Genomic DNA, 26,223 nt, shown 5'->3' with positions numbered 1-26,223 from the left:
TGTAAAACAGAAACAAAAATACCTGGAAAAACTCAGCAGGTCCGGCAGCATCTGCGGAGAGGAACACAGTTAACGTTTCGAGTCCGTATGACTCTTCAACAGAACTAAGTATAAATAAAAAATTGCTATTTTTACTTCCCAGCATCCGCAGTTTTTTGCTTTTTGCTTTTACCACGTTAATGTATCCTGATTAGTATAAGGAAATTTTGAAAAAAACACTTCCCCTTGTGGGCCAGAGGGACATCCCTACACTACCATGACTTGTCTGGCAGCAGGCCTCATGGTCTTGAAGCCAGACAGTAACTCTTCCCACTGATGACTGTAAGGCAGCTGACTGGTGACATGTAAATTAAGTTCAATTATTAAGATAGTCTAGACCTCAAACCTTTGAAGTCTGATGGATTTCATGCTCACTTCACCATTCCAAATCTGTCAGGTGATTAATTAGTTGTGTTGTGATAACATTATTCTTGGATTTTAACAGTTGACAGGACAATGGAAGAACTTATTTCTTTGTTCCTAGGTAAGTGGAGAATAGGAAGTAATGTGAAGATAAAGCTAGGGATGAGAGCAGTAGGAATTTCAAAGAAGGAATGACTAACAGTTATAAAGCAGAGAGCCAAGGTAGCAATGAAAAAGTTGGAAGCTAGCTTGAGAATGAAGAGATGTGTACATGGCTGGAGGTAGAAAATAGATAAATTTAATCACAATGGGCATAAAGGGACTTTGTATTCATGGAAATTTCAAATAAACATTTAACATCATGTTATATGCTGTTTTCATATCTTGCATTAGCTATAGAAACTCTACAAGTTGGGACCATCTCCTACATAGTTGTTGCAAAAACAAAGAAATGTACCAAAATTGGCAAAATAAGGGGCCAGGAGAAAACAAAATAATAACTGAGAAAACCCAAAAAGACGCAACTCAGTGCATTACAAGCAAACCACTGCCACAGTTTCACCAATAGGCAATGAAAAATAGAAGATGCCATACTGATCCACCCCATTCATTCTTTGAAATTTAAAGTAAATTTTGAGGTCAGGATCTGCCTAGTTGTATTTGTTATGTGGTACTGTAGCCACAGTTATCCTGTTGTGTGGCGGTTATGGTCCTAGACTAGCGACCAAGAAGTCATGAGTTCTAAATCTGGTAATTTATGGGCTGACAGAATAAGTGAGCATAATGATTATTGGTTGTGTCATAAAAGCTTCACTGGTTCACTAATATCCTACAAAGAAGGGGATCTACCACTCCTTGTTATTCCAGTCCCCCACAAAGTGGTTCAATTTGGAGCGACTATGAATGAAATTGCCTAAGTACCAAGAACATTTTTTTTAAAAGCTCCAGATTGTTCTTTTGAGAAAGCAAACCCAAATATGCTTGCCCTAACTCACTACAGCTTTTCATGAGTCCCTTGACTCATGTAATTTATTTCTTCACCTCCCCCCACCCAGGCCTCTAGAAACCTGTGGCATCTATACTGTCACAAAATAATGTGAAACTTAGATCTACCTATTAGTGTGTCTCTAGATGCAGCATGTAGTTCAAGTTGAATTGCATGGATTATTAAGTTTTTTTTAGTATCTTATGTTCAAAATATTTTAAGATTGATAACTTGGTCAACAATACTTCATTTTGAAACCATAAACACTTAAACCTTTAATCTCAATTCCCAACTCAAAGTGTGTAGATGTTCTTTCGGCTTTCAGTTTGGCTATTAAGGAAGATTTTTCCCTTCCCCATAGATAACTTCCTGCTTTTTGTTTCATTTCTCTCTGATCCCAGTGGAAATCTGTTCCATCACTCTTATGTAGCTCTTCAAACTTCTAATGCATCATGCAATTCACTCTCTTAATTAGCTAGCTTGTCAAATTGCATTAGTGAACAGGATAAATATGATGTGATGCAACATAGCACATGTTCCTTCCTTTTTTTGGTAAAGCACATTGACCAGCAATCGGTTTTACTTTTTTAGGAGTTGATTGAAAACGTAGTGGCATTAGCAGAGAACACAGCTGATGAACTTGCTCGCAGCGATGGTAGGGAAGTGCAATTGGAAGAGGACCCTGACCTACAGCTACCTTTTCTATTACCTGAAGATGGATATTCTTGTGATGTTGTCAGGAACATTCCTAATGGTCTTCAGGAATTCTTAGAACCACTTTGCCAAAGAGGTAAATTTTTTTTTTAACTCTTTCTGTTGCTCACAGTGGTGGAAAAATTACATTGCTTTTACCAAAGGCATGAACATTGCAAAAACAGTGACAAATGCACATCCCTTTCTCTGTACCAGTTCTATTTTTAAAAATTGCTATAGTTTAAAATGTTTATATTACTAGTCAACAGCTTTATTGGAAGACTTGCCACATGAGTAACTAAACTGTCTTTTGGATTTTACCAAGTTTTTCATGTTATTTTCCATTATCTGTTTGAGGCTAGTTTCCAAAGGACTACTGTGTCATTGAACAGATATCTGAACAGTAACTTGCCGCCTAAAACTAATTTAGAATTTAAATCTACAAATTACCACCAAACCAGAAATAATGTGTACAAAACTGATTTGCAACCTTAGTAAATTTAGGACTTTGATTGTAACCAAATTGTTTCTCCATGTTTTGTATCAAGAATTAACAGGGTTGCTATGAATCTCTTCAATTAAAACAATGAGTCACATGGGCTAGGGGTTACTGAGATCCTATACCAGGCCTTAGCTAAGTTAGTTCCTCCCTGGTGGAGGAATTAGAACAGGACATTTGGCCAGAGATTCTGATTGCTATCCAGCTTGACGTGCATGTGCCATGATGCAGCAGGGATAAAATTAGGCAAGGCTGAGATGTTTTTATACCCCACCCTACCCACCTGTAGAAGCTCACAACTGAATAGTGTTTCTTTTTGGGTGAAGTACTGGATAAACCATATCCCAACAAGGGGTTCTTGGGAGGGGAAAGGAATTGGCAGAATTTTTTAAAAATAATCTACTTCATTCATGTATGATTCTACTCAGTTTATGAACATTTGTTCTTTGTCAAAATGGTCAAACATATATATAGGAAGAGGTTACATCATATTGTTGATCCACTGTGCAGATTTTGCTTTCACCATGTTTCCTTGTGAAAGTCAGTATTATGGAGGTTTCTAAAAACTTAGGGCTTTCCCAGTGAATCACTTGGTAAATGGACTGGAATAAGGTTGAACTGTCAAGATTGTTGGTTCGATTCCTTACTTGCTGATTAGGCTGTTTTTGACCAGAAGTAGACCATTACGGTTAGCTAGAGAGAAGCCAGCCAGGTTTCCACTCCTGATCTCTGATCCTTGTTAAAAGTTTGTACAGATGGACATTAGGCAAGGGCAAAACCAGATGTGCTTGTGATCTCCTTCTTGTGCCTCCCAATAAAACCTGTCAAATAATCTCCTGAAGCTCACTATCCACAGTTAACCAATATAAGGTATCTGAGCTGGTGGTGTCAACAATGTTAGGTTAAGAGGAAATTAAGAGAAAAGAAAGACGTGCAATGAACTGGTTTTCTAGGAACATAGGAAAATAGGAATAGGTCATTTAGTCCCTCAAGCCTGCTCTACCATTCAGTGAGGTCATCATGACTGATCTGTAACTTAATTCCATAAACCCACCCTTTCCCCCGATCCCTTAGATTTTAATTAACCAAAGATATTATCAATCTGTTTTACGATTAACACTTGATCAAGCAGCAATTAGTTTGTTTGCAGAAAATTGTTCCAAACTACTACCATCCTTTTGCATCTAAGAGATTTCCTCAATTCACACCTAAAAAAGCTGGCTCTAATTTTTAGACTCTGCCCTCAGTTCTGGATTCCCCAACCAGCTGAAATAGTTTCTCTCCAACTGCCTTGTTAGTTCCTCTTAATATATTAAACTTTGATCAAATCATTTTTTTAACTTTCTAAATTCTAGGGATTACAAGCCTGGCTTGTGTAATCTTTCCTTGTAATTTAACCTTTGGATTTCTCAATGTAAATTGCAAACTTGAATTTACAGTAGTTAGGTAGTTCAAAGAATATATTTTTTAAATGTTCTAGAACCTTACTTTGGTTCCCTCATGACTCGGAGTCCACCTTCAGGCAGTAGCTGAGAGAAGCAGAAGCATTATATTAAACTTATTTGGCTAAGTTTTTAGGGTTTCCCTAAATGTGGATTGTACAAAATTCTCTGAGCATCTGCTACAGTTGCTATTTTCTGTACGTTGTTTGTTGCACAGCCACTGAACAGCTCACCTGTAGTTTTTCAGTCGCGAAGTGTAATGAATGTTTTTGCAAGAAAAGTGTCCTCATGCCTGCTTCATACCAAGCGTATTGAATTAAATTTGTTACAAACATTCTACCTAGCTTGACAAAGTTATTATGCCAACCCAAATATGGTCAGTACTCATGTTCCGGAATGAAGCATTATGCCTTTCATGACTGCCTGCTGTGATATGTAGCCTTTATACTATTTCTTTTCTTCTCTTTTTTCCTCAGTTGCCTGCCACCACCAACCCCTCCCCACCCCCCAAACTCCTCACTAACCATCACCTTAAAAAATGCAGAAGAGACCTCCTTAATCAAAACTTGCAATTTGCTTTGAAAAATCCAAGGGTTAAATTAAGAGGAGAGATTACACAAACTAGGCTTGTATTTCCTGGAATTCAGATGGTTAAAAGGTGATTTGATCAAAGTTTACGATACCAACGATAATGTTTGGATGATTAAGATTGAGATAATGTGGAGTGCTGTGCCCTCCACTTGCTGCAATACCTTGAATTCAGGAATGTTTTCTTAGCAAGAGACCAAATTTCCATTAAGGTGCAGTAAATGTCATATTGGGTGATTTAAGATGGTCAAGAAAATTTAAGGTTATACTTCCATTTCTTTGCTGTCCCCAAAAATATTCAGCACGCCTTGGTTTTCAAGATGGAGAATGACATCAAAGTGAATTCTGAGGGAGGGAGATGAAACTGAGGATTATAATTTGGACACCTGCCAGATATTTTATGCTTTTGCTTTAGCACAAAGGCAACTTCTGCAGAGAAGCTCAATACTTCCTAAGAATCAAAACATGATCTTGTGTGCAAAGTGATCTGGGAAGTAGTGTGTCTACTATAATAAACAAAGCCTCAGATTTTACTGGGATCACCCACTGATGGACAAAGAGCACAAATAAACCATGTATCTCAGCCTTGGGAGAGAGCATTGGGTTCATGAACCCATATAGTTAAACAGAAGCAAAAACACATTTTATACTCAAGACCTCCCAGTGATTTTTCAGACAGAAGTCGAAGGCTTAGTTCCTTGCAGTGCTTTAAAATATTTTACGTTCTTAATTAAATGATTTTACATAAGCAGACTGTGATTTGCTTCCACACAAATGGCAGTTCAATGAAGAATTGAATTAAGTGCTGCCATCCTTGGACTTAGATCAAATGTTTTTTGCCTGACAAAGCTGTCATTCCGAAATAGACTACGACAGTACCAAGTCAGTGTCCTCAACCCAAGTCCTCATATTTTCCTTTGTTTCCTGCAAAATTGGACTTGTGCCTGATAACAGCACACATTGAGACAGCCCTGTTGCTTTCTAACTATGGGAAAATCAGTATTTCTTATTGGTATCTCATAGTTGAATTTAATTTTCTTTAACTTGCTGAACAACAATGATATGTTCAGCCGGCCAATCTGTATTCTAAGCAGTAACCAAATTTTTAATGACTCAACGCCTGCCAGGCCGTTAAGCTGTCCCGTCTGCAAGGCAAAACTGAATAGGCATAGTTCAGCTCAAGAGTGTATACTTACACACAGGTCAGAGAAAGCTACAGGTTCTGCATTACTTGGATGCACTAGCAGTGCAGTGTTCTGCAGTTTTTCTGGCCTTATCCCAAGGTTACTCACAAAGTGCATGTTTGTTGTAACCTTATCTTGCACTTAATATTGTGTCTTGATTGGGTTTTTGCTGAGCAGAAAATGAAACAGTTGATCAGGTCTTAACACATCTTAAATTACTTGAATTATAACTGTATTGGGGGAGAAATTCTAGTTGTGTTTGATGGTGGACCAGATTTTCATAGGCTAGTGACCATATATATCTTCCACAGTTCATGCATGATGCTTGTGCAATCTTGATCAAGTTCATTCTATCTTGTGTTTAGAGGCTACTTTAATTTACCTATTAACTTCCTAACATGAGAACACAATTTAGGAGCAGGAGTAAGCCATTTGGCCCCTCGTGCCTACTCTGCCATTCGATAAGATCATGGCTGATCTGATTGTGGCCTCACTCCACTTTCCTGTCTGCCCTCCATTATCCTTGACTTCCTTGCCAATCAAAAATCTCTCTTAATCCAGTTTTGAATATATTCAATGACCCAGCTTCCACTGCTCTCTGGTGAAGAGAATTCCGTGGACTAACGATCCTCTGAGAGAAAATATTTCTCTTCATCTTGGACTTAAATGGGAGGCCTCTTATTTTTAAACTGTTGTTCCCTAGTTATAGAATTCCCTACAAGGGGAAACATCCTCTCAGCATTCACCCTGTCAAGTCCCATCAGCATTTAATAAGATCACGTCTCATTCTTCTGAATTCTGACGAGGATAGGCCCAAGCTGCTCAACCTTTACTCATAAGATAACTGCTTCACCCCATGAATCAATCTAGTGAACCCCCTCTAAACTGCTTCTAATGCAATTATACCCATCTTTAGGTAAGGAGACCAAAACTGTACACAGCACTCTAAATGTAGACCAGCTATAAGGCTCTGTACAGCTGCAGCAACACTTCCCTACTTTTTCACTTGATTTCCCCTTGCAATAAACACCAACATTCCATTTTCCACCATAATCACTTGCTGTACCTGAAAACTAACTTTTTGTGATTCGTGTACCTGAACATCCAGGTCCCCCTGTACTGTAGGGTTCTGCAATCTCTCACAATTAAATAATATACTGTTTCTTATTTGTCCTGCCAAATTAGGCAAGTTGACATTTTCCCACATTATACTTGCCATGTGCCAAATATTTAACTCGCTTAACCTATCTAAATCCCTTTGTAGACTGTCTTTGTCCTCTTGGCACAAAGATAGATAGGAGAGTAAGTTGTCATCAAATAATTTAGCTACCAAACATTCAGTCCCTTCATCCAAGTCATTAATAAAGATTGTAAATAGTTAGGACTCCAGCACTGATCGCTGTGGCACTCCACTTGTTACAGCTTGCCAACTGGAAATTACCCGTTTATCTCTACTCTCTGCTTCCTGTTAGCGAACCAAGCCTCTATCCATGCTAATATGTCATCCCCTACACCGTGAGCTTGTTTTTTGTGTACTAACCTTCAGTGTGGCACCTTATCAAATGCCTTTGGGAAATCCAAGTTCATCACATCCACAGGTTCCCCTTTATCCACCTTGCTTGTCACTTCCTCAAAGAACTCTGCTTCAGTTTGGGACAGGAGAAAGTGATAAGCAAATGGTACTGACTTCTCGCCAGTTGTCTGTAAACAGAAGGTGTTTTGAATTACTTTTAAAGTTAGTGGCGGCGTGTTTTCCAAAACCTTGGTTTGTGTGATCCAGTTTACTAATAACCTGCATAAACCCGTGTTATGGTTAACACAGAAGGTTAGTTTATTTCACATTCAAAACCCGGGAGAGGAGAGTTCGCAACTTCCCACTCTACTACACGCATAGATGCACGCACACACACAGACATATGTGTGCGCAGAAAAATGGGTGGGGGATAGGAAAAGGGGCTTTACAACTATAGATTTTAACAGTACAAGGACCACAGAAATGAATATTAGTTCAAGTGATTTCCAGAGTTAGAGCCCAATGAGTAATTCTTTCAAGAGTTCGCGTTCAGCTGGCTAAAGACAGGAGTTATAGGAATCTCTTTGCAGTTGCTGTGGAAACTGCAGATGAAGTAGATACACAGACTGGGTTGGTACTGCAGGCAATGTAAGTAATTCTTCCAACAGAGACGCTCTTGGAGGAGCTGAGAGATGGTAACCGATTCCTTGCTCAGCCAGGTAGCTGGAGTCCTTTCCAATTGATGTTGAAACAGAAGTTCTCAAAGGCAAGTAAGATTTCAAAATGGTGACTCAAGTCATGTGACCTTCTTTCTCCACAATGACTTCCAAATGGCAAGTTCATCCAGTGTCTGGAACTGGCTTTGATTTCAAGACTAATAATGTCCTAGTTGTTAGTTGTTGAAAGAGTTACCATCCATATTGAGGGTCTGGTGTCAGGAAGCCATTGTCTAGGCAGACCCACTGACTCTGCTAGCAAGGTGAGTTTATCAGTTGCAAATGACATCCCTTTGGTTCCCTTTTGAAATGGGCCTGGACAGTTCCAGGTGTGATCTGAGTCTGTTCGGAGCTCTGCAAGCGTAACAAGTTTCAATGTGAGAGTTTCCTGGTTTTTGTGATTACAAGGGGTCTGTGCAATGGGATGTGAGGTACCACCAGCTGAGAAAATAATTATTTTGTTCTTGTAACTCCTGGGGCTGGTGTCTAGATAAAGAGCCAGCCTTGTTGGCAATTATTGGAAATTTGATCATATTTGGCAGAACTCTGTTCTTTAATTATTGCCTTAAGATCTTTAATGTCCATCTAAAAAAAGCAAACAGACCAGAGTTCAATATTTCACCCAAACACAGCATTACAAAATGTTGCACTGCTTCAGTATTTCACCACAGACCCTGATTTTGAAGGTTTCAGACTCAAATCCACATTTTTTGAAAAGGATGAGTGCACTATTAACTGAGTTAACCTGATAAAGGAATAAAAATAAGATATATGTGATCTAATTGAATTGCGGAACAAACTGGAGGGACTGAATGGCCCACTCCTGTTTCTATGATATGGCAGTGGGATCTCTCTTCGCTCAGTCTGCAAACATAACCCAGATCTTCCTATCATTTGCCATTTCAACACACTATCTAGCTCTCTTGCCCACGTGTCTGTCCTTGGCCTGCTGCAATGTTCCAGTGAATCCCAATGCAAACTAGAGGAACAGCACCTCATTTTCCCATGAGGCACTTCACAGCCTTTTGGACTTAACATTGAGTTCAACAGCTTCAGTCCATGAACACTCTCCTCCATCATTACCCTTTTTTAAATCCAGTTTTTATTTTTTTATTTATATTTATTCAATTTTTATGTATTTTTATCATATTTTGAAATCCCGTTTTTATCCTTTTTCCCCCCCCATGACCAACCCACCCCACAACCACAGGACCATCTGTCACTTGTTTCTATGTTGTGCTTTCACAGAACGCTGACTCTTGTTCTACTATTAGCGCATTCTGTTCTCTCTCCTTTATGCCACTATCAGCACTTTCTATAACCTTTACCATTACCATTAACACTCCCGTTGTCTTGCTTCCTTGACATCTTTGTCAATATCTCCTAAGCTTCCACCTATCGCTGGCCTTCTATTTTGCTCCTCCTGCTCCACCCCCTCTTAAACACCATAAAATCCATCACATTTCTACCTCTGTTTAGCTCTGAAGAAATCATATGCACTCAAACATTAACTCTGTTTCTGTCTCCACAAATGCTGCCAGACTTGCTGAGATTTTCCAGCGTTTTCTGTTTTTATTTCAGATTTTCAGCATCCGTAGCATTTTGCCTTTATTTCTCTATGCATTGTCTGCTTTCCTGGGTAACATTTCTAAAAGATCATTTGAATAATTACATGGATTTAATTGTCACTTCTGAGAATTTCTTCGATTGGTACCAAAATTGTGCTATAGGAGACTTTAAAATAAAACCTTGCATTTTCTTTTTTTAAGAAGAAGAGTGATGATTAGTGTCTTTCTGAAAAATAAGCAATAGACTGGAAACTTGTCTATCTGAACCCTTTTTCCTATCTGTAAGTTATTGAATTTGATCAAGTTTTACAGAGAATACTACCAACCAGCATCTACTGTTTAAATGTGTTCTTTCCTGTAGGCTTTTGTAGACTTACACCTCATTCACGGTCACCTGGCACTTGGACAATTTATTTTGAGAGCGCTGACTACGAAAGTCATTTTCCACCTGATACTGAGCTGGTAGGTTGGTTCTATAGAATGGGAGGGGTGTGTATGCGTGTGTATGTGTCATAGTATTGAACTGTATTCTAAAGAATTCAGAAGAAAAGCTGCATTTACATTATATTTGTATGGTATGTAAATGTACCTTAATATATTGATGAGTTATTTGACATTAATGAAATATAATAGACTACAAGCAGTGAAGCTAAAAATTAAATACCTATGACATGAAGGGAGGTGTTTACAGAGACCCAAATTGACCAGGTTTAATTTTGCTAATGCTTCTGTCTTGAATCATTAATGGCAATATTCCATTTCTGCCTGTAGGCTTCTGTTTTGAAGCAGATTTTGAGTTCCGATTTAATATTCTAGATATTTCAACTGCTGTCCGATTTAATATTTTAGATATTTCAACTGCTGTCCAAGCTTCAGAATTTTAATAAATTGTCAGAGCCACATGTTTGTACAGTTTACACATTTAATAAAATCTATGCATTTTTGAGTGCGCTCATATACCTGCTTATCAGTTTTCCTGTTCAGCTGATCCTTCACTCTGAATATTAGGACCCGAGTCTTCCTGGTTTTACTTGTGACTATGTTGATCTATGGAGGAGTTCAGTCATTACTGACCTCCCTGTTTCTAGTCAATGAATTATTAACCAAATCGTGCTCATCTTTCCCTTATTTTCTCCTTAATTGAATGTGGTAATTATGCTAATTCATTATTCCTCTTGTGGCTTCTGATTCAATCAAAGCCTTATTGATAATTCCAATATTTACTTCCTGGTGTACCTTAAGACCACCTTGAGTAGCGGTTGAATACAGGGATTCAGCAGTTTCCTAACCCCTTATGCCACTATTATTCATTATGCACTGGGGACATAACTTTTTTTTTAGTTTAAGGAATGAGCCATAATCTAGCTGCTGACAAGAAATATAGCTGTTTTGTGTGTTCCAAATCTTTTATTACTCATCACAAATCTGAAAACAAAAAGGGAGCCAATTGCGCAAGTAGCGAGCAACCACAGAAAATATTGTTATGATCAACCATTTTGATGACATTTGAGTATAAAGTTAATGCCTGAAATTCCAAGACAAATAGTATTGAGAGGCTGGATATGAAGAAACAAGCCTGTCTTTGGGTAATTTACAGTATGTCCTTGATTAACGTTGCCTCACTTAACATTGTTTTGCTTAAATGTTGTTAATAAAATAGTCAGCATATGCATTTAACATTGCTAGTTCACTTTAACGTTGTTTGCAACAGACTTCCACTTCTGTGGCCTGCTTGCTATCATTATCTTCTCCTAGCACTTCCAATCTCGCCTCAGTGCCTTTTCCAACCTCCCGCCCCCACCCCCCACCCTCTCCTGCTCCCACCCAGCCCCTGGGACAAGACCCCCGACCCTACTCCCAGATGTTGCCTCCCAGCCCTGCTCTGGTGCCTGACCTCGCCTCCTGCCCCTGGTCTGGGCCTTGCCTCGCCCTCCTGCCCCCTGTTCTTGCCTTAGGACCTTGGGTCTGCTATTCTCCTGACTACTTACTCCTCTGCTCTCTCCATTCCTGGTTTTGCTGGTGCTGAGCTCCCACCGAAGCCCTGGGCTCCATCTAGTGGCTGAGGTTGCTCAGTGCAGGTTGTTCTGGGACTTCAGCTGGCAACTGCACTGACCAAATGTCACCCCACTATTTAAGAAAGGAGGAGAGGGAAAATGGGGAACTACAGGCCTCTTAGCCTGACATCAGTAGCAGGGAAAATGCTGCAATCTATTCTGAAAGTTTTGATAACTGGACACTTAGAAAATAATGGTGAGATTGGGCAGAGTCAACATGGGTTTATGAAAGGGATATCATGTTTGGCAAACCTGTTGAAGTGTTTTGAGGATATTACAATCAGGATAGGTAAGGGAGAACCAATGAATGTGGTGTATTTGAATTTTCAGAAGTCTTTTGATAAGGCCCCATTCAGGAGGTTAGTAAGCAAAATTAGAGTTTATGGGATTGGGGGTATTATACTGACATGGATTGAGGATTGGTTAATGGACAGAAAACAGAGTAGAGATAAACTAATCATTCTCAGGTTGGCAGTAGTGGGGTACCACAAGGATCAGTGTTTGGGCCCCAGCTATTCACAATATATATCAATGATTTGGATGTGGGAACCAAATGTAATAGTTTCAAGTTTCTTAATGTCACAAAACTTGGTGGGAATGTGAGTTGTGAGGAGGTTGCAAAGAGGTTTCAAAGAGATTGAGAGACTAAATGAGTGGGGAAAAACATGGCAGATGGAATATAATGTGGAATAATGTGAGGTTATCTATTTTGGTTGGAAAAACAGAAAAGCAGTGTATTTCAATATTTTGAATGGCAAGAGATTGGGAAGTGTTGATGTCCAAAGGGACCTTGATGTTTTTTTATTCATTGACGGAATGCAGGTGCCACTGGCTAGGCCAACATTTATTGTCCATCCCTTATTGCCCTTGAGAAGGTGGTGGTGAACTGTCGTCTTGAACCGCTGCCTTCCATGTGGTGTAGGCACACCCACAATACTGTTAGGGAGGGATTTCCAAGATTTTGACTGAGCAACAGTGAAGGAATGGTGATATATTTCCAATTCAAAATGGTGAATGGCTTGGATGGGAACTTCCAGATGGTGGTGTTCCCATCTGACTGCTGCCTTTGTCCTTCTAGATGGTAGCGGTTGTGGGTTTGGAAGTTGCTGTTGAAGGAACCTTGGTGAGTTCCTGCAGTGCATCTTATAGATGGCAAGCACTGCTGCCACTGTGCATTAGTGTTCTCGTTCATAAGTTGCTGAAAGCTGTCATGCAGGTGCAACAAGCAATTAGGAAGGTAAATGCTATGTTAGCCTTTATTACAAGGGGATTTGAGTATATGAGTAAGGAAGTCTTGCTGCAGTTTTATAGTGCCTTGGTGAGATCATTCCTGGAGTATTATGTGCAGTTTTGCTCTCCTTACCTAAGGAAGGATATACTGGCCATAGAGAGAGTGCACCAGAGGTTTACCAGACTAATTCCTGGGATGGCGGGATTGTCCTTTGAGGAGAGATTGAGGAGACTGGACCTGTATTCTCGAGAGTTTAGAAGAATGAGAGATGATCTCATTGAAGTATACAAAATTCTTATAGGGCTCAACAGGGTGGATGCAGGAAGGATGTTTCCCCTGGTTTGTTGGGGGAGTGGGTCTAGAACCAGGGGACACAGTCTCAGAATAAGAAGGTAGGCCATTTAGAACTGAGATAAGGAATCTCTTCAGTCAGAGGGTGGTAAATCTTTGGAATTCTCTAACCCAGAGGGCAGTAGAGGCTTAGTCATTGAGTATGTTCAAAGCAGGGATTGATAGATTTCTGGATACCAATGATATTATGGGATATGGGCATAGCGCGGGAAGATGGCATTGAGGTAGAAGATCAACCATGATCTAGTTAAATGGTGGAATAGGCTCAAGGGGCTGAATGGCCTACTCCACCTATATTCTAAAGAATGATTTCTGCCACTAGATGGAACCTGGTCAATCTAGAAGTATGGTGCAGGTACCTGTATGATGAGTGTATTTTTTATTGCACAGTATATTGTATTGTATTTCTTTTATACTTAGTGATATATTTTATTTCAGCTAGGAATGCACAGTGCTGCACAAGTATGGTGCAGTATTTCAACTTGTATATTGTTTCCTCCAGGCAAGAAATGTCCAAAGTTTCCCATAGGAATCAATATTAAAGCCAGAGTTGGGTTCCTATGATTCACTTAATCAATTCACTTAGTCATGATTTTCAGGAACGCAACCACAACTTTTAGTGAGGACTTAGTGTACAGTTCTCTCAATAAAAAAGTTAATGCAATGCAAAGTTAATACTATTTCATTTTGCCATTAGAATGACTTTTATGTCATCCCTTTTGACCCCTATTTATACAGTCGAGTTTCAGAACAGCCACTTTATCTGCTGAATATATAGTGGACAATTCCCTTGCCTGGTATTACTTGATAAAGGAGGGTAAATTGTATACAAAGTTTGGTTTATTCAGTAACCTGTTCTTTTTTTTCAGGCTGAGCCTAATCGTAAAGAACCAGAAATAATTACAGTGACATTAAAAAAGCAAAATGGAATGGGACTAAGCATTGTAGCTGCTAAGGTAAGGTAACATTTGTGTTTAAAATGCCTTGTGGATGATGCTGTTACCAGTGTAAAAGAAGAACATTCAAACAATCTTGTTTCAGCTGTCCAGAGGAGCATAGTAAAAGGCAATAGAAGACAATAGTATGCATTCCAATGGAGTGGTGAAAATTTGTTGGCTTATTCACCTCTTCTATAACACAGCTTGCCCTTTCTTATCTGTCATTGTTATTAAGCTGTACAAAAAGTTGGATGCCCTTTCTCTTAAAATTAATTACTACTGTTTTGTATTTGATGAATGTGTGGTCTTGCTATGCACCAATTTTTAACTACTTAATAAGTACTTCATCTTTACAAAGTTTTGGATGTGTGGCTGCCAGTGGGTGGTGACTCGCTCATATTGACACTGAGACTTGCCTTCAGAAAATCACAAAAGGTTAACAAAAATCAGTGCTTGGGGCATCGTGTTTTTAGATAAACAACCATAGGGAAAACCTCTGGGTGACAATGGTTGCTTGTGGGTTACAGAAGCAGAAAATCTGTTTCTGGTTGTCGCATTTTATTTTTGAGTTCAGTAGAATCCTGTTATGCTGATGCTTAGTGATCAGTCACTTTACAAAAAATCTTCTTTCAAAAATTTCAACCCTTTGATGCATCAGTTTAGTGATTGGTGCAGTTTGGTTACTGGGATCATTTTAGTGATATTTCTCAATTGTTGAAGCACAGTCGCCTCAGTTGTAATGCGTAACCAATGGGCTTTAAAAAGTTGGCAACTCAAAAATATAACCCTATGAAATATCAACAAATAATTATGCCAAAGTTGCAATGGAATGATGTTTTATTGTAACTTAATCTGTGGGTGCATTGAGTACAGCTGTGCATGTAATACATGTTCCTCTGACTTCTCATCTTTTGATTTCAGTGGAAGAAAAATTCATGTGTGGTGCATTTGCTACTTCCCATCATGCTTGCTACTGCCATTGTACACTGGAAAATTGAAATTGATATTCATTAGCTTGTATAGAAAGTGGAAAATATATATAATACAAAGATTGAATGTTGGAAGGTCTATTGTTGGGCATGTTGTCCATGAAAAATTTGATTTTTTTTTTGACGTTTCATAGAGTGCACTCTGGAATCTATATCAGTCAGTCTATTTACTTGCCTTGTCTACATGGTGCCCAGGTACAAGCTGTGCCTTGTAAATTGGGAGGCATCTTTCTCCAGCTGAGAATTGCTATGGGACAGGAAATGTGGTACAGTTGCTGTTGCTATCTGTCTTTAAGAGCTGGTTAGTTCTACCTTATTGCCCAGGTGCTTGCAGAAGTACTTTCTGCAGTAATATTCAGAAGGTACTGAGGGCACTGGCAGCACTGTGCTCTTCTGCACCTCAAAGGATATGTTCTTGTGAAACTATATTTCACATCTGCATTTTGAAGCCATAGTTAGTAAACTGCTAAAACTTGTGTTAAGGTAGATTGCATGACTGCTGGCTTTTCATTTTGGTAGCATCCTTCATTCCTGACTTGTCAAAATCACATCTCACTTGCAGGCAAATACTATGTTTAATCTGAGTGGGATGGCTGAGCAGGATGTGAGCACTTTGCTGCTTTGCTGAAGGTATCATTGACCTTGCTGATTTTGCATCACAACCGCAGATCATATGGACATTGAATTCAAATGATGACTCTATTTATGAAAATGAAATGTTGACAGTTGGCATGTATGCTACAGTAAACAGAATATCAGCATTATATTTATCTTTTGCTTCAAATAATTTTCAATTGAAAATTGCTAAATGACAAAATGAAAAGCCTGAAATATATGTAATTTGTAGCCACTTCCCAAGAACTCTTCAAAAATATTGAGTTTTGGTAATTTAATCTCCCAGAAAGTCCAAATTGTCATTATCTCGTCCATTGGCACAGCATGTGTCCATAACAAAGAAAACATTGAGGGAGCCCATCTCATGTATATGTGCAATTTTCCCTTCATGTGAGCTTACAACGTCACTGCTAGCACATAGAAAAGGCAAGAGAGCAACACACAACACCTTAATAAGATCACAAGACATAGGAGCAGAAGTAGACCATTCTGCTTATCGAGTCTGCTCCGCCATTCAATGAGATCATGGCTGATCTGATTATCCTCAACTCCACTTTCCTGCCTTTTCCCCATAACTCTTGATTCCCTTACTGATTAAAAATCTGTCCCTCTCTGCCTTGAATATACTTAACGACCCAGCTTCTACAGTCCTCTGTGGTAATGAATTCCACAGATTGACTACCCTTAGAGAAGAAACTCCTCCTCCTCTCTGTTTTAAGTGGGGGCCCCCTTACTCTGAGATTATGCCCTCTGGCCCTAGACTCTCCCACAAGGGGAAACAACCTCTCAGCATCTACCCTGTCAAGACCCCTAAGAATCTAAGGTTTTTCAATAAGGTTGCTCTCATTCTTCTAAACCCCATTGAGTACAGGCCCAACACACTCAACTCTCCTCATAAAATCCCTCCGTCCATGGGATCAATCTAGTCTCTGGACTGCCTCTAATGCTGGTATATCTTTCCTTAGATAAGGGGACCAAAACTGTTCACAGTATTCTAAGTGTGGTCTAACCAGTGCCTTGTGTAGTTTTAGCAAGACTTCCCTATCTTTATACTCCATTCCCTTTGAAATAAAGGCCAACATTCCATTTGCCTTCTCTATTACCTGCTAAACTTATATGCTAGTTTTTTGGGATTCATGCACAAAGACCCCCAAATCCCACTGTGCTGCAGCTTTCTTTAGTCTTTCTCCATCTAAATAATATTCAGCTCCTCTATTCTTCCTGCCAAAGTGCGTAACCTCACACTTTGCCACTTTATATTCCATCTGCCACATTTTTGCCCACTCGCTTAACCTGTCTGTATCCGTCTGTAGAACCTTTGTGTCATCCTCACCACTTGCCTTCCCACCTATTTTGTGTCATCCGCAAACTTGGCGATAGTACATTCATTTCCCTCATCCAAGTCATTAATATATATATTGTAAATAATTATGGCACCAGCACTGATCCCTGTGGCACTCCACTAGTTACAGGTTGCCATCCTGAAAATACTCCCTGTAGCCCAACTCTCTATCTTCTATTAGTTAGCCAATCCGCTATCCATGCTAATACCCAACACCATGGGTTCTTATCTTAAGTAGCCTTATGTGTGGTACCTTATCGAATGCCTTTTGGAAATCCAAATATCTACTGGTTCCTCTTTATCTATCTTGTATGTTACCACCTCAAACAATTCTAATAAATTTGTTAGGCATGATTTCCCCTTCATGAAGCCATGCTGACTCTGCTTGATTAGATTATGCATTTCTAAATGCTTTGCTATTACATCCTTTATAATAGACTCCAATGTTTTCCCAATGACAGATGTTAGGCTAACTGGCCTATGGTTACCTGTTTTTTTTTATCTCCCTCCCTTTTTGAATACATTGGCAGTTTTCCAATCCTCTGGGACTTTTCCAGAATCTAAGGATTCTTGGAAGATTACTACCGGTGCATCCACTATTTCTGCAGCCATTTCCTTTAATATCCTATGATGCAACCCATCAGGTCCAGGTGACTTATCGGCCTTTAGACCCATTAATTTCCTTAGTACTTTTTCTGTAGTGATAGTTATTGCATTTATTCTCCCCCCCACCACCCCCCCCCCCCCCCCCCCCCAACCTCCCACTTTTGCCCCATGATTATTTAGTACTTTTGGTATGCTATTAGTGTCTTCTACCGTGAAGACTGATACAAATTAATTATTTAACTCCTCTGCCATTTCCTGGTTCCCCATTATTATTTCCTCAGCCTTATTCTCTAAGGGGCTTATATTGACTTTGGCCTCTCCTCTTTTTTATATATTTAAAGAAGCTCTTACTGTCCATTTTTATATTACTTGCTAGTTTACCCTCAAAAGTTATTTTCTCCCTCTTCATTATTTTTTTGGTCACCATTTGTTAGTTTTTAAAACTTTCCCAATCCTCTGGCTTACCACTAATCTTTGCCACATTGTATGTTTTTTCTTTCACTTTGATCCAATCCTTAACTCCCTTGGCTAGCCATGGTTGGTTTAATCCCCTTTCTACAATCCTTCTTCCTCACTGGTCTATATCTTTGTTGTGAGTCATGAACTATTTTCTTAAACGTCTGCCGTTGTTCATCAACCATCTTTTCTGCCAAACTCCTTTCCCAGTCCTCTATAGCCAACCCTGCCCTCACTCCATTGTAATTACCCTTATTTAAGTTTAGCACAGATGTTTCCCAGCTAAGTTTCTCACTCTCAAAATGAATGCTAATTCCACCATGTTATGGTCACTGTTTCCTAGGGATCTTTTATTCTGAAATCATTTATTAAACCTGCCTCATTACACATTACCAGATCCAAAATAGCCTGATCCCTGGTTAGATTCACAACAAATTGTTCTCGGAAACTATTCCAAATACACTTTATGAATTCTTGCTCATGGCTACCTCTGCCAATTTGATTTTCCAAATCTACATGGAGATTAAAGTCACCCATGATTAATGTACTGCCTTTTTTACATGCCCTCATAATTTCCTGATTTATTCTCTGCCCGACAGCATAGCTATTGTTAGGAGGCCTATAGATTACTCCCACCAGTGTCGTCTTCCCCATGTTATTTCTTACCTCCATCCATATGGATTCCAAATCTTCCGATCCAAAATCATTTCTTGCAATCGTACTTATTCCAGCTCATTCTAACAAAGCTACCCCACCACTATTTCCTTCCTGCCTGTCCTTTAGAAAAGTCACATACCTCTGAATATTTAGTTCCCAGCTTTGATCTCCTTATAACCATGCCTCCATAATGGCTATAAGATCATACCCACTAATCTCCATTTGTGCCGTTAATTTATTTATTTTGTTCTGAATTCTATGTGCTTTTAAGTAAAGACTCATTAATTGTGCTTTTTTTTACTATTTTTTTCCTCCTCTGATGCTATTTGCTGCTGCGTTTTTTTTTATGTTTGTACAATCTGTCCCTTCCTGTCACACTCTGGGTGTCATTACCTAAGTAGTTGCCCTGCAATGCCGCCATATCCTTTTGCTTTGTAAGCCCTCTGAAGAACCCCCCCCCCCCCTTCTATTTAATACTTTACAGGCTCTGAAGGCAGCCATTTCCATGCATAGACCAGGAACAGGGAATGTGGAAAAAAAAGCGATGTTCAATCATTGCAATGAATAAAAAAGGAATGGAGAATGAAACAACACCAAATGTCAATGGATGTAATCAGCCTTCCTAAATCTGGGAAAATTAATGCAGGCACAGAAGACTAATACCCCTGAATTGCTTAAACATTCATTTCCTCCACCACCAATGCAACGTGGTTTATTTGGGCTTGAGGGCTATTTAACACATTTTGTGAGCTATTAAGATCTGCACACGTACACAAAATTAATTATGCTAACAGCTACCATTAACATCTGTTATGACATTGATGAAGAACCCTTCACTTTAATTGATGTCAGTTATTAACATGCTAAGATACAGATTTACCCAAAACTTACCTTAGCCATTGATATTATGCCATTATTAAAACTGGTTACTTGTCAACTGCTGTAAAAGTTTGTAAAACAAAAGAAAACTGAACAATTATAAACTTTCAAAAAATGTAATTTTAACAAATTATAAATGAGAAACAAATCATATACCTACAATCAAACAACTGCTATAAAATATTCTAACAGCACATTATAAATGTGATTGTTGCCAGATGAATGAAAATATTTGATAGACTCAGTAACCAATAAATAATCTACTTATGCTATACTGGCACTTTAAAAAAACTCTTCAGTTAAATCTGTTCCAGTGCTCAACATAAAGTCAGCAAGAACCAGCAGACAGTAAGTCATGTTGTAAATCGGCATGTTATTCTCAGTGCTGCTCCATCTGTGTTCCCCTCCCCTCTCATGGCAGCTGTGCTCCATTTCTAGCTTGCAAAAAGCTGGCATCTGGTCACCATTCATTGGCTTATCTCAGACCACTTCTTGTGGTCATTCATTAAAGTCCGTCTAAATGGATAAAAGCAGATAGTCTGGTTTTCTTCTCCCCTCAATCTCCAATTCTTAACTCAAGTACTTAGTAATCGTTATAAAGCAATGCAGCTCAAGGACCATATGTGGCCCATGGGCCATATTTGCCCAGCCTTGACCTTTCAGTATAGGCCGCAGACATGGGAACATCAAAACCTACATGCCATGCACTATCCTGGCTTGGAAATGTATCACTGTTTCTACCTTGTCACTTGGTCAAATTTCTGGAACTCCCTTCAGCCTGAAACAATAACTTTCTCTCTCCACAGATGCTACCAGACCTACTGAGTAATTCCAGCATTTTCAGTTTCATTTCAGATTTCCAGCATCTTCAGCATTTTCATGTTTTCAGCATCTGCAGTATTTTGCTTTTGCAAAAAATTATCAATCTCAGTTCTGAAATTGTCAATTGATTTAGCCTCCACAGCTTTTTGGAGGAGAGTGTTCCAGATTTTATATAAGGAAGTACTTATTAGCATTAATCCATGAGCAGCCTAGCTCTAATTCCAAGGAAATGCCCAATTGTTCTGGACTTTTAACAGAGGAAATAGGTTTTCTCAATTGACCGTATAAAACCCTTTAATAATAAGTACCTCACACCATTGGGCAAGATTTTCACCTCGGCATGTAGGCGACATGCACGAGCATGAAATAGTGCACAATATTTCGGTCAGCGGGCGAGAGCTGGCAGCACGCCTGCTGACAGTTAAGAGGGCTATTAAGCCCATTAATCAACGAATTAAATTGAATTTTTTGCTGCCTGTCCAACCTTATGGCTGGCGGGCAGGTGAACAGGCCAGGCGGCCTTTGCACTTTTTTGCAAAACCTTATCCATGAGCGGGATGAGGTTTCCAACAATGACTGAAAAAACAATAAACATTTTTAAAAATTCATTTTTCACATGTCCGTGTTCATATTCCTTATTTTTCGAATCTTTATTTTTCATTTTAAAAATCTTCAGCTCCCTGAGGCAGCTCTGTGCCTTCAGGGAGCTTTCAGTGAGCGCACCCCCACACATGCGCAAACATCAGCACTCGTGCTCCTCCCGCCCCCACCTTGGCAGCACTGAGGCTCCCAGCGCACGTTTCACACTAGCTGGCTGTTAATTGGCCAGCCAGTGTGAAATCACGGTCAGAGCCCGATCGCGGGCGGCAGACCGTTTCGCAGCTCGTCCCTGCCCACCCGCCGTGCCCACCTGATGAGGGGAAAATCCTCCCCAATATCTTCCATTATGCAAGGTTCTGGGTAGCACCCCTGTTCTTGGTGGTAGGGGATGCTGGTTTGGAAGACGTTGTTAAAGAAGCCTTGTGTAATCAGTCTTCATATTTTAAACTCCTTTAACCCCAGTATCCTCCTGGGGAATCTGCATCGCACCTCCTTCAGTATGCCATTCCTGCGGTAGTGTGGCCCAAACTGAATGTATTACACCCAGTGAGATCTAATTAGGGCTCTGTATAGCTGTAACATACCAAGCATTCCATTAGTCTTTGTACCTACCCTCCAGCTTTGAGTGATTAATGTACATGGACCCCTAACTCTCTCATCCAGAGTTCTTAACATCTCACCAGGTAGGAAAAACTCTGTGTAGCTTGAGACTGAGTTGAATGACCTCATACTTTCCCATATTAACTTCCATTTATTTTTTTTTTACCTAATCTGTCAATGTTCCTTTGCAACTTTGTGCTCCCATCTACACTATTTACTGTGATGCCTGTTCCTCTTGTTCCACTTGTGGTGCAGGTTGCCACATCTTCCCTGGCCTATCTTTAAGCGGCTGAGGGTTGTCCAATTTTCCTGTGGAAGGTTGACTCTGGCCATCCAACTCAATCATTGCTCATATACTGAACTTCTGCCCTGAGAGATCCATCACTGGCCTGGTGAGAGATTGCAGAGCTCTGAGATTCCGAGGGATCTGGGTGTTCTAATGCATGAATCACAAAAGGTTAGTATGCAGATATAGCAAGTAATCAGGAAAGGTAATAGAATGTTATAGTTCATTGCGAGGGGAATTGAATATAAAAGTAGGGAGGTTATGCTTCAGTTGCACAGGGCACTGGTGAGACCATACCTGGAATACTGTGCACAGTTTTGGCCTCCTTATTTAAGGAAAGATGTAAATGCATAAGAAACAGTTCAGAGAGGTTCACTGGGCTAATAACAGGAATGGCGGGTTGTCTTATGAGGAAAGGTTGAACAGCTTAGGCTTGTATCCACTGGAATTTAGAAGAATAAGAGGTGACTTGATCGAAACCTTTAAGATCCTGCGGGGCATTGACAAAGCGGATGGGGAGAGGATGTTTCCCTTTGTGGGAGATTCTGGAGCTAGGGGTCACGGTTTAAAAATAAGGTGTCACTCATTTAAGACAGAGATGAGGAAACATTTTTTCTAAGGGTTGTGAGTCTTTGGAACTCTCTTCCTCACAAGGCAGTGGAAGGGTTGGAATTTTTTAAGGCAGAGTTAGATAGATCCTTGATTAACAAGGAGGTGAAAGGTTTTAGGGGGCAGGTGGAGGTTATAGTCAGATCATATTGAATGGCAGAGCAGGCTTGAAGGGCTGAGTGGCCTACTCCTGCTCCTAGTTCATATGTTCGTATGTATCACAGTCGTTCACACTGCGTCAGCTGAAGCCATTGAATGGATTATTAATCTCAACATCAAACACTAACTGCTTCCCCAGGCATTCGAATAAAACAAAAACTATGGGCTGAATCTTCAGCTTGATGAGCGGGGGCGGTGCCCACTCGCTGAGGTGTAAAATGATGCGGGGTGACTTTGGGCATGCAGGCCAATGTCACTGCGCGTCATTTAGATTTTCAGTTCGGGGGGCGCATAACCAAGCCGCCTCTGTGCCAGCCAAACTGTCAAAGGCCTGTTAAGGCCATTAATTACTTAATTAAGCCTATTGAGAAAGCTGCTCATCCAACCTTAAGGTTGGCGGATAGGCGAAGAGCCCAGGCAGACTTCGCATTTTCACGGAACCTCATCCACGAGCGGGATGAGATTTCATGAAGGGTTTATAAATTAAATACATTTTTTCATTAAAGTTCATTGACATTTCCCAGCTCATGTGACACTGTCACATGAGGGGACTTGTCTTAATTATTTTTTTCTTTAGTTAAAGTTTTAAAAATTTTCATAATCTCCCTGAGGCACCTCTGTGCATAGGGAGCGCACAGAGCTTCTGGGTGCGCGTCACACTGGGCGGACCTTAATTGGCCCGCCCACATAAAATGACGGCGTGGACCTGACTGGGGATGCCGGTGGGCCTGCGCCCACTCCCGCACAGACGGGGTTTGAGGGAGGCTCAACAGGGGGAGAATTCTCTCCCATGTTACCTAATTTAGCGTCGTCAGCAAACTTAGATAATTCTCACTTCAAGTCATTTATAGATATAATGAAAAGCTGAGGTCCCAAATCAGATCCCTGGGGCATCACAGGTCACATCTTGCCAATTCATGCACATGTCCATTATCCCTTCCCTATGCCTCCTACCTTGTAACCAATTTCCTATCCAAGCTCATAGATTGTCTTCCAATTCCATGCGTGCTCATTTTGTCAAACCTTGCTCAATCACTCTGTTCCTAATAACAGATTCTAGTAACTTGCCCCACAAATGACATTAGACTAATGGACCTATAATTTCCTACAGTCAACTTAGTGTTAACTTTGTTTCTCTCTGCACAGATGCTGCCTGACATGCTAACTATTTTCTGTTTGTATTTCAGATTTCCAGTAGCCACAGTATTTCGATTCTCTATAATTTCCTAGTTTGTCTCTCCTACCCTTAACAAATGGAGTGACCTTGCCAGTTTTCTGATTCAAGGGGACAATTCCTGCATCAAGAGCTTTAGAAGATTGTGACTAATCTTTCAACAACTTCCTTGTTCATTGCTTTTATAAAGCCCTGAGCTGGAAACAATTTGGTCCTGGGGATTTATCTATCGTTAATGTCTAGTTTCTGCATCACCATTTTTTAAAACTTGTATTGAATCTAGGATTACGATTGTCTTTTATCTCTGGTACTACATCCAGATGTTGAGTACCATTGCAAATACCAATGCAATACCACTACAGTGGCTTAGTGGTAATGTCACTAGATTAGCAATCCAGAGGCCCAGGCTAACACTTTGGGCTCATGGCTTCAAAAGCCACCATTGCAGCTGGTGGAATTTAAATTCAATTAATAATTCTGGAATTGAAAACGAGTCTCAGTAATGGTGACCATGATCCTATCATCATTTGTCACGTGTCCTTTAAGGAAGGAATTCCATAATATCCTTTAGGGAAGGAAATCTTCCATCCTTACCTGCGTGTGACTCCAGACCTACAGTAACATGGTTGACTTTCAGCTGCCCTCTGAAATGCCTTAGCAAGCCAAGGGAAATTAGGGATGGGCAACAAATGCCAACCTTGCAGTGGCATCCACATCCCATGAAAAAATAAAGGAAAAATATTTACAAGTCAGCCATTTCCTGATTTCCAATTGTAATATTGTCTGTGTGTCCTTAAGGGGCCCACTTTACTCTTAACCACCAGCAATATTTCAGAAGATTCAAAAAAATTAGTTCAGATGCTCCACATCAGTTTGATCTTATAAATGTCTGTTGATTATTGAAAGTAGGTTAGCATGATTTAGCTCTTAGAGACATTTTGTTCAGATATTTGATACTGATGATCTATTTTCAATGTCCTCAGGGTGCGGGACAGGATAAGCTCGGAATCTATGTTAAATCTGTTGTGAAAGGAGGAGCTGCAGATTTGGTAGGTAGACTTCATTCATTCCTATTCTGATTAAGCAGAAATGTCCTATATGTTGAAGCACGAGAACTAGTCCAAGTAATATTGTTGGTTAAGTGAGGTGTTTTGTCTGTTGTTTTTTGTTAAAGGGAAAAACATGTATATTGTGCAAATAAATGTTGTCATTGTAAACTTGAGTTCTGTAAATTTATATGAAATCTGTTTAGATAATCTACTTCAGCTGCTAATTGGTAAATGAAATGTTAAACTAAGACCCTGTCTGCCTTGAGCATAACAGGTTCCATAACATTATTCAAAGAAGTGCAGGGGAGTTCTTGTGTTCTGACCCACTTGCATCTGTCAACCAACGTCGCTTTGGGGGGGTGTGAGGGAGGAACAAATATTTAGTTGGTCATGAAACCAGTTTGCGATTGTCCGCTCCACCCACCGATGGGCCACGTTTCCTACCACTGGACGTCAGGAACTTCATTGTAATTCATCTGCATATCATTATAAGCCCAGCCTGCCAGAATCATTCCCCCCCACCACTGGATCGTCTGCCCACCAGACTTGGCTAACTGCACTTGAGGGGAACTTGGAGATGAGTACACTGTAACGTCGCTTTTGGGGGGGTTGTGGGACAAGGGATGCCCTGCGGTTGAGGTGCATTGTTGTGGGGGAGGTGGTAGGTGCCAACAAGGGCTGCCCTGCAGTTGAACGTGTTGTGTGGGGGGTTTCAGGAGGGGGCAAGGACTGCTCTGCGGTTGAGGCGCATTGGAGGGGGTCAAGGGCCGCCCGGCGGTTGGGGTGGTGGGGGGAGGTGCAAGGGCTGCCTTGCAGTTGAAGGTAACGCACAAGCACGTGCAGGATGGTGGGGGGCTAGTTGGTGGGTGGGTAAGGGAAGAGGCCACGCATTAGAGAAACCTTGTATAAAGTGACCATTCCTCTGCAGCTGAGACAGTTTAGGCATAGCTGCATTGATGTGACTGGAGTCGGGCCTCTAACTTCTATGCCTACTCAAGCAATGCAGAAGCCTCAAAGTGCCACCAAGAGCTCCAGAGCTTTTCACCCCTTGGGCACAGACTGCAAATTAATGACCATTTAATGGACTGCAGAACAGTTGGACAACTGGGCACATTGTACAATCTCCTTGCTAAATCTGGCCATGGAGCAGTCACTGGTGGAGGCGCTCACAGCCCCTTACAATGTCATTATCCTGGTTTGGATCAGTCTCCGCCAT

The 26,223-nt window shown here is 40.3% G+C and overlaps 1 protein-coding gene across 6 annotated transcripts in view; it reads left to right on the top strand.

The window, feature by feature from the left end:
- afdna (afadin, adherens junction formation factor a) overlaps positions 1–26,223 on the top strand; it is a 243,077-nt gene that overhangs the window by 162,764 nt on the left and 54,090 nt on the right. For all 6 annotated transcript variants that reach the window (XM_041212059.1, XM_041212057.1, XM_041212055.1 and 3 more), the window contains 4 exons: positions 1,979–2,177; positions 9,952–10,052; positions 14,096–14,182; positions 24,942–25,007. In XM_041212059.1, coding sequence (XP_041067993.1) covers positions 1,979–2,177; positions 9,952–10,052; positions 14,096–14,182; positions 24,942–25,007 — 453 coding nt within the window. The remainder of the gene's footprint in view (positions 1–1,978; positions 2,178–9,951; positions 10,053–14,095; positions 14,183–24,941; positions 25,008–26,223) is intronic.

The sequence above is a fragment of the Carcharodon carcharias genome, chromosome 2, assembly GCF_017639515.1.
Source record: "Carcharodon carcharias isolate sCarCar2 chromosome 2, sCarCar2.pri, whole genome shotgun sequence".
NCBI classification, from domain to species: domain Eukaryota; kingdom Metazoa; phylum Chordata; class Chondrichthyes; order Lamniformes; family Lamnidae; genus Carcharodon; species Carcharodon carcharias.
This window is presented reverse-complemented; position numbering and strand designations above follow the sequence as displayed.